The sequence below is a fragment of the Emys orbicularis genome, chromosome 3, assembly GCF_028017835.1.
Source record: "Emys orbicularis isolate rEmyOrb1 chromosome 3, rEmyOrb1.hap1, whole genome shotgun sequence".
Taxonomy (NCBI): Eukaryota; Metazoa; Chordata; order Testudines; family Emydidae; genus Emys; species Emys orbicularis.
This window is the reverse complement of record NC_088685.1, coordinates 188,637,131-188,651,640: the sequence shown is the minus strand read 5'-3', so window position 1 is coordinate 188,651,640 and position 14,510 is coordinate 188,637,131. Positions and strand designations below refer to the sequence as shown.

Here is a 14,510-nt window from a genome sequence, read left to right as displayed (position 1 = left end):
CGCGCTCGCGCCTTCCCGTGTCACGTGACCGTACTCCGGCTTTTCTGTCTGTTGCGCCCAAGGTGCGAGCGGAGAGGGTAGCTTGTGACCCGCCCTCGATCTGCCATCTTGGATTTTGCGTCAAGATGATGGTGCTGAAGAGTGAAGTCGACCTACCCCGTAGCCTAGCGTGAGATTGTGCGTTCTCACGTCCGGAAGTGTGTCGGTAGGGACGGGGCGTGGTTGGATTGAGCCGCGGCGGCGGCCCCGGGCAGTGGGTTCTCCGACGTGGACAGCGGTAGCTACTGAGGAGCGGTGGGGCGATGGCAGCGGCTAGCGCGGAGCTGCAGGGGAAGTACCAGAAACTGGCTCAGGAGTATTCGAAGGTACCGGGCCTGAGACGCCATGATGCCGATACTCTTCCTCTATCGCGATACTTTCCAGTTACCAGCACCGATCCTGGGACTGTAGTGCGAGAAACTGCTACCTGTAGGAATTTGCTACCTGTCGCAGTTATTCATATGTAAGGGATTGTAAAAAAACAAACAAACTGCTATCTGACGTAATTTTCTACCAGTAGCTGCTAATTGTTACCATTAGCAGTTACTGATACCTAAGGTGATTATTTGCTGACTTGTCCTAGTTTGCTAAAACTTGACAGTAGAGTGGGATCGAAGCATAAAATCTTTGGCTTCCAAATGACCCTGCCTGGTGTACATATCAATTACCGCTTAATAGATGATTGTAAAAAATAGTGAGGTCATTTAAACATCATTTATTTTGCAGCTTCATTTACTGTGCTGATAATGTAGCATTCTGACATTGATACTTGTGCCCAAGTGACCTGTGGGTTCTATTCATTTTAGTGGGATGTGGGACATGTGGTGGAGAATTTAAACTCTTAATTTCCTTGCATCAGTATACTTCCATGCTGGTGTGATCTCTGACCATTACAGTTCATCAACTCAGCAGGCAGGCACAGGCAGCAATGCACTTGTCCTGTTGCCTTGACTGAGAAAGGTTTCTGATCAAATGGAGTGTAGATTCCAGGAAGCTCCTGGGGTAATATCTCATTGGAGATGAAAGGGCTTGTTCAAAAAGAGATAATAGAGTTTGTAGTGTAAAGATGAGCCAGATGGGTTTGTCTCCTTTCTGGTATACTTAGTCTCTGGGGACTGGGTAGAAAGGAGAGAGAAGTATTTTGGATTTCCTGTTCCCCTTACTGAGGGCCATCTATGCTCACCTGAATTTTTTCCTGGCAGAAGCAGTTCCTATCTATTTATTACAGGGTCAAAATATGGCTGCCATCACACAGAGGCATTAGTGGTGGTGGAGGTGAGAAGAGGGACAAGAAGTCCTTTCCCTCCCCCACACACTCCCATGTATGTGGAAGCCATACTGTTGTTGCTGCCTAAATATCCTGATGGCAAATGGGTAGGGGCAGAAGGCACTGCCAGCTATACTGAGCACCTCAGAGGAGCCATGAACTGTGTGGAGTTGTGACGCTCTGTACCTCAGGTGGACACCCTACAGCCCCATTTTCATCTTTATAAAATGATTGTATGGTATCCAGTGCAAAGTTTGTCATATTGGATGTCTTCGGAAGGCTCATGATGCACTGAGCATGGTTGTTATATTGATTGTTATAGTAATATTATAGGTTATAACTTCATGTATATAGTTATGAGGCTGAAAATGTATCCTCATGGCTTAAAGCAAGCCTATGCAAAAACTCTCCAAGAACAGGGAGGCAGTTCACACCTTGTCAGGGCATGGATGGGACAAGCCCAGCCCAGCCTCACAGGAGCAATGGACACTGGCTTAGGCAGCAACAAAAGAATCTGTTAGACCCTCGAGGGAGTCACCCCTTTCCTTTGGGCAGTTCAGGACTGTGATGCGGTAATGCTCACCTGACTCTGAAGGGCAGGGGGGCAAAGCCAAGAGGAAAAAAAGGACAAGATAAAAGGGAGAGACATTTTGCCATGCTCTCTCTCTTCCACCTACATCTACAGACACCTCCACCACCAAGGGACTGAAATGCTGATCAAAGAGGAGAGCCTGACTGAAAAGCATTCAAGTTTTTAAGGACATTGAAAGTTTTAAGATCAGCTTAGAATGCGTTTCGCTTTTATTTCATTTGACCAAATCTGACTTGTTATGCTTAGATTTATGTGATTATAAGTCAATCTTTATAGTTAATCTGTTTGTTTATTCTACGTGAAGCAGTGCATTTGGTTTGTGGTGTGTCAGAGACTCCCCTTGGGAGAATAAGCCTGGTACATATCAGTTTCTTTGTTAAATTGACAAACTTATATAAGCTTGCCGCGTCCAGCAGGCATAACTGGGCACTGCAAGACGGAGGTTCCCAGGGTTGTGTCTGGGACCGGAGATATTGGCTACTGTCATTTGCTTGCAAGTAGCTGGGAGCAGCTTACATGCCAGAGGCTGTGCGTGAACAGCCCAGGAGTGGGGGTTCTCGCAGCAGAGCACGGTAAGGCTGGCTCCCAGAGCCAAGGATCGGAGAGGTCTAGCAGATCAATGGTCTAGATAACACCAGAGGGGAATGTCACAGGAGTGCATTCATAGAATCATAGAATATCAGGGTTGGAAGGGACCTCAGGAGATCATCTAGTCCAACCCCCTGCTCAAAGCAGGACCAATTCCCAACTAAATCATCCCAGCCAGGGCTTTGTCAAGCCTGACCTTAAAAACTCCTAAGGAAGGAGATTCCACCACCTCCCTAGGTAACCCATTCCAGTGCTTCACCACCCTCGTAGTGAAAAAGTTTTTCCTAATATCCAACCTAAACCTCCCCCACTGCAACTTGAGACCATTACTCCTTGTTCTGTCATCTGCCACCACTGAGAACAGCTGAGCACCATCCTCTTTGGAACCCCCCTCAGGTAGTTGAAAGCAGCTATCAAATCCCCCCTCATTCCTCTCTTCTGCAGACTAAACAATCCCAGTTCCCTCAGCCTCTCCTCATAAGTCATGTGCTCCAGCCCCCTAATCATTTTTGTTGCCCTCCACTGGACTCTTTACAATTTTTCCACATCCTTCTTGTAGTGTGGGTCCCAAAACTGGACACAGTACTCCAGATGAGGCCTCACCAATGTCGAATAGAGGGGAATGATCATGTCCCTCGATCTGCTGGCAATGCCTCTACTTATACAGCCCAAAATGCCATTAGACTTCTTGGCAACAAGGGCACACTGTCGACTCATATCCAGCTTCTCGTCCACTGTTACCCCTAGGTCCTTTTCTGCAGAACTGCTTCCTAGCCATTCGGTCCCTAGTCTGTAACAGTGCATGGGATTCTTCTGTCCTAAGTGCAGGACTCTGCACTTGTCCTTGTTGAACCTCATCAGGTTTCTTTTGGCCCAATCCTCTAATTTGTCTAGGTCCCTCTGTATCCTATTCCTATCCTCCAGCATATGTACCACTCCTCCTAGTTTAGTGTCATCTGCAAATTTGCTGAGAGTGCAGTCCACGCCATCCTCCAGATCATTAATGAAGATATTGAACAAAACCGGCCCCAGGACCAACCCTTGGGGCACTCCGCTTGATACCGGCTGCCAACTAGACATGGAGCCATTGATCACTACCCATTGAGCCCGACGATCTAGCCAGCTTTCTATCCACCTTATAGTCCATTAATCCAGCCCATACTTCTTCAACTTGCTGGCAAGAATACTGTGGTAGACTGTATCAAAAGCTTTGCTAAAGTCAAGGAATAACACATCCACTGCTTTCCCCTCATCCACAGACCCAGTTATCTCCTCATAGAAGGCAATTAGGTTAGTCAGGCATGACTTGCCCTTGGTGAATCCATGCTGACTGTTCCTGATCACTTTCCTCTCCTCTAAGTGCTTCAGAATTGATTCCTTGAGGACCTGCTCCATGATTTTTCCAGGGACTGAGGTGAGGCTGACTGGCCTGTAGTTCCCCGGATCATCCTTCTTCCCTTTTTTAAAGATGGGCACTACATTAGCTTTTTTCCAGTCATTCGGGACCTCCCCTGATCGCCATGAGTTTTCAAAGATAATGGCCAATGGCTCTGCAATCACATCCCCCAACTCCTTTAGCACCCTCGGATGCAGCGCATCCGGCCCCATGGACTTGTGCTCATCCAGTTTTTCTAAATAGTCCCGAACCACTTCTTTCTCCACAGAGGGCTGGTCACCTTCTCCCCATACTGTGCAGCCCAGTGCAGCAGTCTGGGAGCTGACCTTGTTTGTGAAGACAGAGGCAAAAAAAGCATTGAGTACATTAGCTTTTTCCACATCCTCTGTCACTAGGTTGCCTCCCTCATTCAGTAAGGGGCCCACACTTTCCTTGACTTTCTTCTTGTTGCTAACATACCTGAAGAAACCCTTCTCGTTACTCTTAACATCTCTTGCTAGCTGCAACTCCAAGTGTGATTTGGCCTTCCTGATTTCACTCTTGCATGCCTGAGCAATATTTTTATACTCCTCCTTGGTCATTTGTCCAATCTTCCACTTCTTGTAAGCTGCTTTTTTGCGTTTAAGATCAGCAAGGATTTCACTGTTAAGCCAAGCTGCTCGCCTGCCATATTTACTGTTCTTTCTACACATTGGGATGTTTTTTTCCTGCAACCTCAATAAGGATTCTTTAAAATACAGCCAGCTCTCCTGGACTCCTTTCCCCCTCATGTTTATTCTCCCAGGGGATCCTGTACATCAGTTCCCTGAGGGAGTCAAAGTCTGCTTTTCTGAAGTCCAGGGTCCGTATTCTGCTGCTCTCCTTTCTTCCTTGTGTCAGGATCCTGAACTCGACCATCTCATGGTCACTGCCTCCCAGGTTCCCATCCACTTTTGCTTCCCCTACTAATTCTTCACGGTTTGTGAGCAGCAGGTCTGGAAGAGCTCTGCCCCTAGTTGGTTCCTCCAGCACTTGCACCAGGAAATTGTCCCCTACATTGTATTCTGCTACACCTATTCTGTACTAGTGAGGGAAACCCTCATTCCCCAGTGCTCCTGGTGCCCCAGCGCTCACTTTAGCTGTATGACAAATGCTTAGGCAACATCCTCACAGTACCTATTAGATAACACTCTATACCAAACAAATTTTGGGAGTAGAGCGGACCAAGCCCACATTCCTATCTTTACAGGACTGTTTAAAAAGCATTTTACAAATTGAATTTTAGAGCTATAGCATGAAAAACCCTTAATGAAAGTCTAAGCATTTAAAAATAAATCTTTATTAGTCCCTTTACACTGCATAGAAGGTCATACGGTCTACTAGTAAAGAACCATTGAATGCGCACACAACATTGAGAATAGTGCAAAGCATTATAAATAGTATTTTAAATACTTATGAATTCCTTTTGAAAGCAAACTCATAGGCAGAAAATCTACCATTGTGCTTTATACAGACTTCCACTTTTGTCACTGTTACATATATCAAGCAACAAGGTACCACCACAAAAATTACACCCAGAACCGTGGTGCTCACGTCACCTTATTGCTCTCTGATTTAATTTGAGACATTTTCTTGAGCCTTTTCCCTCACTGTTAAAACTTAACTTGTCTTGATAGCATTGTCACTTCTCAACAGCTCAATCACCCTTATTACTGCAAGGTGATTTTAAAAAAAAAAATCAGTGTTTTTTTTTTTTTTTTTTTTTTTTTTTTAGCAGCATGGTGGATTTGATTTAAATCATGATTTAAATCACTAGTCAGGAAGACTCGATTTAATCATGGATTTCTACATAAAAGTGCATTCTTGTTGGTTGTATTAACCTTAATACATATTCTTCACAACTCAGAGATAGATGTAGGTTTCATTTTTAGACGGTACACACTATACATTTTTAAAGTGAGTTATGTTGATAACTTTTCAGATTAGTTTTGCAGCTATATCAGGAAATGAATGATTGTTTAGTCATTTCATTTACCAAAGGTAAATGAAGTAGATAGTTCACTTCCCAGTGACTTCATAAATATCTCCAATTCAACAGGTTAATCATTAACATTTGGAGGATTTTCTTGCCATGCTGTATTAGGAGGAGAACATCACCAGACAGACATTTAAATTGTTTTATTTAACTAAAACAACAATGTTCTGGTTTGTTTTTGTTAAAATTGTTTTTAAGAGTTAAATGAAATATTTAAAAAAAACAAAAAAAACAAAAATTAAATTGACTGTCAGCCAGGTCATCGTGAGAAACATATTGGCTTTTGCAGCTAACTCAGTTGTCTTCACCTTCATTTTCCTGTTTGTCCATAATCTGGAAAAGAAAAACAAGTTTTCCTGCTTTTTCAGGTCCCAAACGATTTATCAATTTGGAATGAATTAGTCCAAAGGAAGAAAATATTCTTTCTACACCGGCAGAAGAAGTTACTGCTGTTAAGTGAGATTATCACTTCAACAGTCTCTGAATCCAAGTACTTGAGTCACTTCCACCAGTTCACTGGTGTGCCTTTCTTTAAAACAACATCAGCAAACATATATTTCTTGAATGGTTCTTATTCCCAAACTGGGTCTCTTTTATGGCCTGCTGCCATTACAGGTTTTCCCTTCTAGTGAGAGAATGGTATGGTAGATCTCAAATCAATGAAGGCTACACTCAGAAAGACTGCTGGAGTATGCTGCTCAAACAGTTTCACTTCTGTTTCTACTCCCTGTCCCTCCCTTCTCACGTTTATCTCCAGACTTCGTCTCCTTGTCCAGATCTATTCCGCCCACAACAATCTTCTATTTATTGAACTTTTTGAATCTTTGCCCTTTTAGAGAGAGGTAAGGGATTGTCCCTCTGCAAATTTGTGTACACAGAGTCAATAGGGTGGAGGTCTGTTATTTCTCACCTCTATTTTTAATTATTTTAAAACATTGTTGCTGTTAACAAGCATGTTATCTCTGGAGACACAAATCCACAGTTTGAGAACTGCAAAACTAAGCATCTCCGATGGTATCTTCTAGACTGAGCACTGAGTCCCATTGGGTAGATAGAAAGATTAACCTAAATAATCTATACAGAAGCCCCTGGAATCCCATAAAATTGGGTCCCTAATCCATGAACTATTGGAACTCATTTACAAAACTTTTCTTAAACATTACATGAATATATTGTCTCATACTATAGAATTAACAATCCCTATTCCATGATGAGATACATTATAGCTCAAGGATATCTTAGTCTGTTAGTCTTAAAGGTGCCACAGGACTCTCTGTTGCTTTTTACAGATCCAGACTAACACGGCTACCCCTCTGATACTTGATACCCTTGTAGTGTAGATATGGCCTTGGGTATATGAAATGTTTGGGACAGATAACAGGAATTTCCTAAGTATGAGGGTAGACCAAGATTCATTCAGGTGTTTAGGCTCCTGCTTTTGTGGAACTGGCCTTATTGCATTCTAAAAGCTCAGGAACAAAGAGGCACATAAGAACAAAATATCATGTATTTATTAAAATTTTTTGACGTCAGGGTATATAACTCATGTTTTTAGAATTCTTGTGGTTGTCAAGCTATCTTGGGGTTGTAGATGTGTGTTCATTATGTTTTGAAGGCCAAAATTATAAATGGGTTCAACAAAGAATTAGATCAGTTCCTCAGCTGAGTTCCTATTAGCTGAGATAATCAGGGATGCATCCCCATGCTCTGGGTGTCCCTAAACATCTGACTGCCAGGTGCTGGGAGTGGACAATGGGATAGTTCACTCAGTGAGTGCCTGTTCTGTTCATTCCCTCTGAAGCACCTGGCACTGGCTGCTGTCAGAAGAGAGGATACTGAACTAGACGGACTATTGGTCTGATCCACTACGGCAGTCCTAATGTATAGCAAAAATTACAATAGATTTTTGCCTTTGAGAAAGATGTTACATGAGATAGTATACTGCCTTTATTGAATATTTGAGAATCAAGTTCTACACACAAGCAATGGCATGTGGAAAAACGCTAACGGCTGGATTGAAAGGCAAAATAACAGTTACAAAAGGCAATCATCATTGGTGGATTAAATGAAAACAAAGTTTTGAGACCAGGCCAGAAATTCAGTCAGACTGGAAGTCGGATGATCCAACAGAATAAACATCTCTAAAAATAAGAAGAAAAAGTTAGACTTCAAAATTCAAAATCACAGTAAAAAAACATAGCAAGTACAATAATAGAAACACAGATGTCATTGCTAAAACTACTAGCAAGTACTTATACATATTTTCAATAAGTATTTGTTGTTAAAATATAAATTGAATAGCCCAGTGACATGCATCTGCACAATAACAAAGCTAAATGATGAAGTGCTAAGAGTAATTCAGGGAATCCCAGCAGCAGATAAGACAAATTTGTGAACTGCTATGAGACTTTATGCAATCAGATACGCTGATAAGGGATTCTTTGTTTCTGAGGGGCTATATGTAAAATGTTGCACTGAATTGAGTCTCCTGCAGCACTTCAGTAGGTTACATTAGACAGGGAGCAGCTGCAGTGACTAGGCATTGCCTGTGCCTTTAAGAAAAGCCATTGGGATGCCTGTAAGAACCCAGCCCTGGGAAGCCCATGCTAAGAGGTACTGTCTGTGGGAGGGGAAATAAAAAAGTCCCTCTGCGCTCCTCCCTCTCCCCCCCCCCCCCCATTTTTTGGCAAACACTGATGTCTCAGTCCACCGGGGTAACTGTTACCGCCTGTGCCGGGGTTTTGCCCTCTGGCAGCGCCTCACCCCTGTGCTTAACCCTGGCTCCTTCTCTCCCCCATCCCTGATTTTGCCCTTCAGCCCCTATCCTAACCCTGCCTGCAGCTGCTTGACCCCCCCCGACCAGTCAATTTCCACCCCCTGCTCAGATCCTGGCTACCCCTCTCCTCCGATTTGCCCCCTTTGCCCCTTTTTAACTCCTTTTAAAAAGCAGTCTGCAGAATCCTATGCCAAGTAAGAGTAGGGTGAAGGGCCAGTGGCTTCAGCAGATGTTACTGAGCATACTCAGTGCACCCTAAGTAGCAAATTCCTAAAGATAGCCATTTCTCACACTACACCATTGCTGTTGTAAAGTGCTGATCTGAAAGTGCTATGCGAGAGCTCCATATTAGATTGTCACATTTTCTAGTATTGATACTGCGGCTTGTGCTCCATCACTGGCCCATTCATCATCTTCCTGATGCCTTGGAGCATGAGGGAAAGTAACACTGCAGTCAGGGATTGAAAAATTTATTGCTGTGATATGGATGTTTCTCGTTTAGCATCTATGAGTTTGCCGTCCGTGAAGGACAGGAAAAGCTTGAGAGGGCTGGGAAGACACTGTCCCTGTTTTCTCTCAATTTCTCAAAGGGCTGACCTGCTTTCTGGAGAGAGAAGCTAGGGAGACTTGCCTGCAGCAGAAGGGAATGGTAGAGCAAAGCCCAGGCTGCTGGTTATCAATGGCAATGAAACAGGTTGTAGCACTCCTTGCTTCTCCGTTCCCCACCCATTCACCTGTCATAGGTATTTATTTGATGGGGGTGTGCTTGTCGTCAATTCCTACCCCCCATACTTACCCCTGGTTGGATGGACTGAGGGTTTGCTTCCTTTCTGCTCAGGCTGGCAGTGGTGGGCATTCACCACTAGTGTTTGTTCTGCCCCACCTTTTCGCAGTATTTTGGAGGTAACTTTACTTGATCCCACCCCTACTCCAAGGTGGATATAGGGTGCCCTTAGTGTTTTCTTCTGCCTTACAGCTGCCCAAGTGGCTACTCCCTGTTACCTCTTTTCACCTTCTCACTGCTGCTGCTAACCTGAGGGAACTCTAGGGAGCTCTTTTAGACATCCTGGGGGGGGTATGGTACTCATTTTCTAAGTGCATGCAGATCCTCCAGTTAGATGAAAAATCCCATATTGGGTTAACAACACTGAGCGTCCATTCTGTTTAAGAAAGGACAATCGGGGGAAAGTGAATGCTGCAGTTCACGTGCAGGTTCTGGTAACATCTATATAGGAAGAGGCAGTGCTCAGATATTTCAGAGTAGCAGCCGTGTTAGTCTGTATCCGCAAAAAGAACAGGAGTACTTGTGGCACCTTAGAGACTAACACATTTATTAGAGTATAAGCTTTCGTGGGCTACAGCCCACTTCTTCGGATGCATATAGAGTGGAACATATATTGAGGAGATATATATACACACATACAGAGAGCATGAACAGGTGGGAGTTGTCTTACCAACTCTGAGAGGCCAATTAAGTAAGAGAAAAAAACTTTTGAAGTGATAATCAAGATAGCTCAGTACAGACAGTTTGATAAGAAGTGTGAGAATACTTACAAGGGGAGATAGATTCAATGTTTGTAATGGCTCAGCCATTCCCAGTCCTTATTCAATCCTGAGTTGATTGTATCTAGTTTGCATATCAATTCCAGCTCAGCAGTCTCTCGTTGGAGTCTGTTTTTGAAGTTTTTCTGTTGTAAAATAGCCACCCGCAGGTCTGTCATTGAATGGCCAGACAGGTTAAAGTGTTCTCCCACTGGTTTTTGAGTATTATGATTCCTGATGTCAGATTTGTGTCCATTAATTCTTTTGCGTAGAGACTGTCCGGTTTGGCCAGTGTACATGGCAGAGGGGCATTGCTGGCACATGATGGCATATATCACATTGGTAGATGTGCAGGTGAACGAGCCCCTGATGGTATGGCTGATGTGATTAGGTCCTATGATGATGTCACTTGAATAGATATGTGGACAGAGTTGGCATCGGGCTTTGTTACAAGGATAGGTTCCTGGGTCAGTGTTTTTGTTCAGTGATGTGTGGTTGCTGGTGAGTATTTGCTTTAGGTTGGGGGGTTGTCTGTAAGCAAGGACAGGTCTGTCTCCCAAGATCTGTGAGAGTAAAGGATCATCTTTCAGGATAGGTTGTAGATCTCTGATGATGCGCTGGAGAGGTTTTAGTTGGGGGCTGAGGGTGACAGCTAGTGGTGTTCTGTTATTTTCTTTGTTGGGCCTGTCTTGTAGGAGGTGACTTCTGGGTACTCGTCTGGCTCTGTCAATCTGTTTTTTCACTTCAGCAGGTGGGTATTGTAGTTTTAAGAATGCTTGATAGAGATCTTGTAGGTGCTTGTCTCTATCTGAGGGATTGGAGCATATGCGGTTATATCTTAGCGCTTGGCTGTAGACAATGGATCGTGTGGTGTGTCCTGGATGGAAGCTGGAGGCATGTAGGTAAGTGTAGCGGTCAGTAGGTTTCCGGTATAGGGTGGTATTTATGTGACCATCGCTTATTAGCACAGTAGTGTCCAGGAAATGGACCGCTTGTGTGGATTGATCTAGGCTGAGGTTGATGGTGGGATGGAAATTATTGAAATCATGGTGGAATTCCTCAAGGGCTTCTTTTCCATGGGTCCAGATGATGAAGATGTCATCAATGTAGCGCAAGTAGAGTAGGGTCGTTAGGGGATGAGAGCTAATGAAGCGTTGTTCTAAGTCAGCCATAAAAATGTTGGCATACTGTGGGGCCATGCGGGTACCCATAGCAGTGCCGCTGACTTGAAGGTATATATTGTCCCCAAATGTGAAATAGTTGTGGGTGAGGACAAAGTCACAAAGTTCAGCCACCAGGTTAGCTGTGACATTATCGGGGATACTGTTCCTGATAGCTTGTTGTCCATCTTTGTGTGGAATATTGGTGTAGAGGGCTTCTACGTCCATAGTGGCCAGGATGGTGTTTTCTGGAAGATCACCGATGGATTGTAGTTTCCTCAGGAAGTCACTGGTGTCTCGAAGATAGCTGGGAGTGCTGGTAGCGTAGGTCTGAGGAGAGAGTCCACATAACCAGACAAGCCTGACGTTAGGGTGCCAATGCCTGAGATGATGGGGCGTCCAGGATTTCCAGGTTTATGGATCTTGGGTAGCAAATAGAATACCCCTGGTCGGGGTTCTAGGCATGTGTCTGTACAGATTTGTTCCTGTGCTCTATCTCCCCTTGTAAGTATTCTCACACTTCTTATCAAACTGTCTGTACTGAGCTATCTTGATTATCACTTCAAAAGTTTTTTTCTCTTACTTAATTGGCCTCTCAGAGTTGGTAAGACAACTCCCACCTGTTCATGCTCTCTGTATGTGTGTATATATATCTCCTCAATATATGTTCCACTCTATATGCATCCGAAGAAGTGGGCTGTAGCCCACGAAAGCTTATACTCTAATAAATGCCTTAGTCTCTAAGGTGCCACAAGTACTCCTGTTCTTTTTGCTCAGATATTGTGCTTCTTAGCAATAGAAGCATTTGGCAACATATTCTGACCAGGTTTGACGGTTTGTCCCTAGATTCTATTGCTACTGTCCTCCTGAAATTACACAGCTTTAGTGGCTGCTGTCAGCAACCATGAGCTGCAAAGAGTCTAAACCAGTCACAGACAATGTTCCCTCTAATTTTTTATGTCCTCGTGCGGAATGAGTTTTGTTATGTGCACCAATATTGAGGTGATGTGTGGCAGGGGTGGGGATGAGGAGTTCGAGGTATGGGAGGGGACTGGGGCAGAGGGTTGGGTGCAGGAGGTGAGGGCTCTGGCTAGGGGTGAAGGTTCTGGGGTGGGGCTGCGGATGAGGGATTCGGGGGGCACAGGGTTGGGGTGCAGGCTCTGGGGTGGGGCCAGGGATGAGGGATTTGAGGTGTAGGCTGTTCTGGGGCTGGGGTGGGGAGAGAGGACTCCCCCCATCCCTCTCTCACGGCAGCAGCTCGGGGGAGGGGCGCCTCTCCCTGGCAGCTCCGGCCTATTTCCTTATGAAGCTCTGTTCCAGAAGTGCTGCAAGCTGAATTTAGCTTCAGAATTGTACCCCTTGCAGAGGGATTTTAGTCTTATCACCTTCTGCTGCTGTCCTATTTAATCTTAGAAATTAAAAACTGCTCAGGGAGATATTGTAGGGAATTTTGCTACTTTGATCCTCAATTTTTTAGGTTCTAGTTTGTTTTGTGAAAGAAGCTGAGTTGAATGTCAAAAAAGGAGGGGAACAAAACATTCCAGCTACACTGGAGTGGTTATGACTAGAGTAGGGTGAAAGTTTTTTGTTTTTTGGATTAATAGTTTATTTGCAAAAACATGCAGTATTGGGTCAACAGAAACTATTTGGAAATTTGACACATTTGCTGAATAGTTTTGGCCTTTTTTTTTTTTTTTCTTTGAGACTTAAATGCCATTCACAAAATGACAGTAGGAGAAGGAGGTGCCCTCCTTTATAACCTTACCAGGCCCAGTGACTATTCATTGTCATTCATAGTGGCAATTCATAGTCATTTTAGTGTAGTAGTTAGGGCACTCGCTTAGGATGTGGGAGACCCAAGTTCAAGTCTCTGGTCCAAAGACTATTTGGACCTTGTCTATATACAGAGTTTTGTTGGCGCAAGTTACACTGATCAAAAACCGGTATAATCACATGGCTTGTGCATGTTCACACAACTCTCCTTCTGTCGGCGGAGCGCGTTCACTGTTGGTGCTCTAGCATTAACAGTGAGAACAGTGCACTGTGGGTAGCTATCCTACTGTGCCACTCGCCACCTTCTGCACCTAGGAGTTGTGAGAAGGCAAAATGGATTGCAGTGCATCATGGGTGTGGGTTCAATGTCCCATGATGCAGGTTTTTGTGTCCCATCATTCCACGGGCTTCCGACTGTGTTGCATGGTATTTTTCAACAGCCCCAGTTTACTCTGTACCTGACACCTCTGTCAGAAAGGATGGATCCTGCGCTGCTCTCTACTGTTGTTTTCACTGTTATGAATGCAACGCAGCTGGTTATGAAGTATATCATGAGCACCCACTCTCAACAGGAATTAGAGGTGCGTGACCTGCTGTGTGCCATGGGAAGAAACAACACCAGATTACTTTTGGCATTCATGGAGCAACTGCACACTGTGTACTGTCTCTTTTGGGCTTGGGAAGCAAGCACTGAGTAGTGGGATCCCATTGTTATGCAGGTCTGGGATGACTAGTGGAGGCTGGAGAACTTTTGGATGCAGAAAACCACTTTCCTGGAACTGTGCTCACCCCAGCACTGCAGCCCAAGGACACCAAAATGAGAGATGCCCTCTCGGTAGAGAAGCATGTGGCAATCGGTGTGTGGAAGCTGGCAACTCCAGACTGCTACTGGTGAGTTGCTGTCCCTAACTGCAGCAGGGCAATAGATGGCACATAATTCTCAATTTTGGCCCTGGACCAGCTTTCGACAGAGTACATCAATAAAAAGGGTTGCTTCTCTTTGGTAGTGCAGGCACTTATGGATCACAATGGGCGTTTCACTGATATTAATGCAGGGTGGTCCGGGAAGATGCATGATGCACACATCTTCAGGAACGCTGGCCTGTACAGAATGCTGCAAGCAGTAACTCTCTTTCCAGAGCAGAAGATTCTAATGGGGGAGGGGGGGTTTTAAAAGTCCATAGTGATCCTGGGAGACCTAGTGTACCCCTTACTCCCATGGCTCATGAAGCCTTATACGGGAAACCTGGACAGAAGCAAGGAGTGCTTCAACAATAGGCTGAGCAGGCGCAGGATGACTATATAATGTGCCTTTGGCAGATTAAAAGCATGCTAGTTTTGCCTTTATGGCAGGTTAGACTTA

General features: G+C 44.5%; 1 protein-coding gene across 1 annotated transcript in view; it reads left to right on the top strand.

The window, feature by feature from the left end:
* The first annotated feature begins 221 nt into the window (after positions 1 to 221).
* PPP1R21 (protein phosphatase 1 regulatory subunit 21) overlaps positions 222 to 14,510 on the top strand; it is a 90,635-nt gene continuing 76,346 nt past the window's right edge. The window contains exon 1 of the mRNA XM_065400986.1: positions 222 to 365. Coding sequence (XP_065257058.1) covers positions 303 to 365 — 63 coding nt within the window. The 5' untranslated portion in view covers positions 222 to 302. The remainder of the gene's footprint in view (positions 366 to 14,510) is intronic.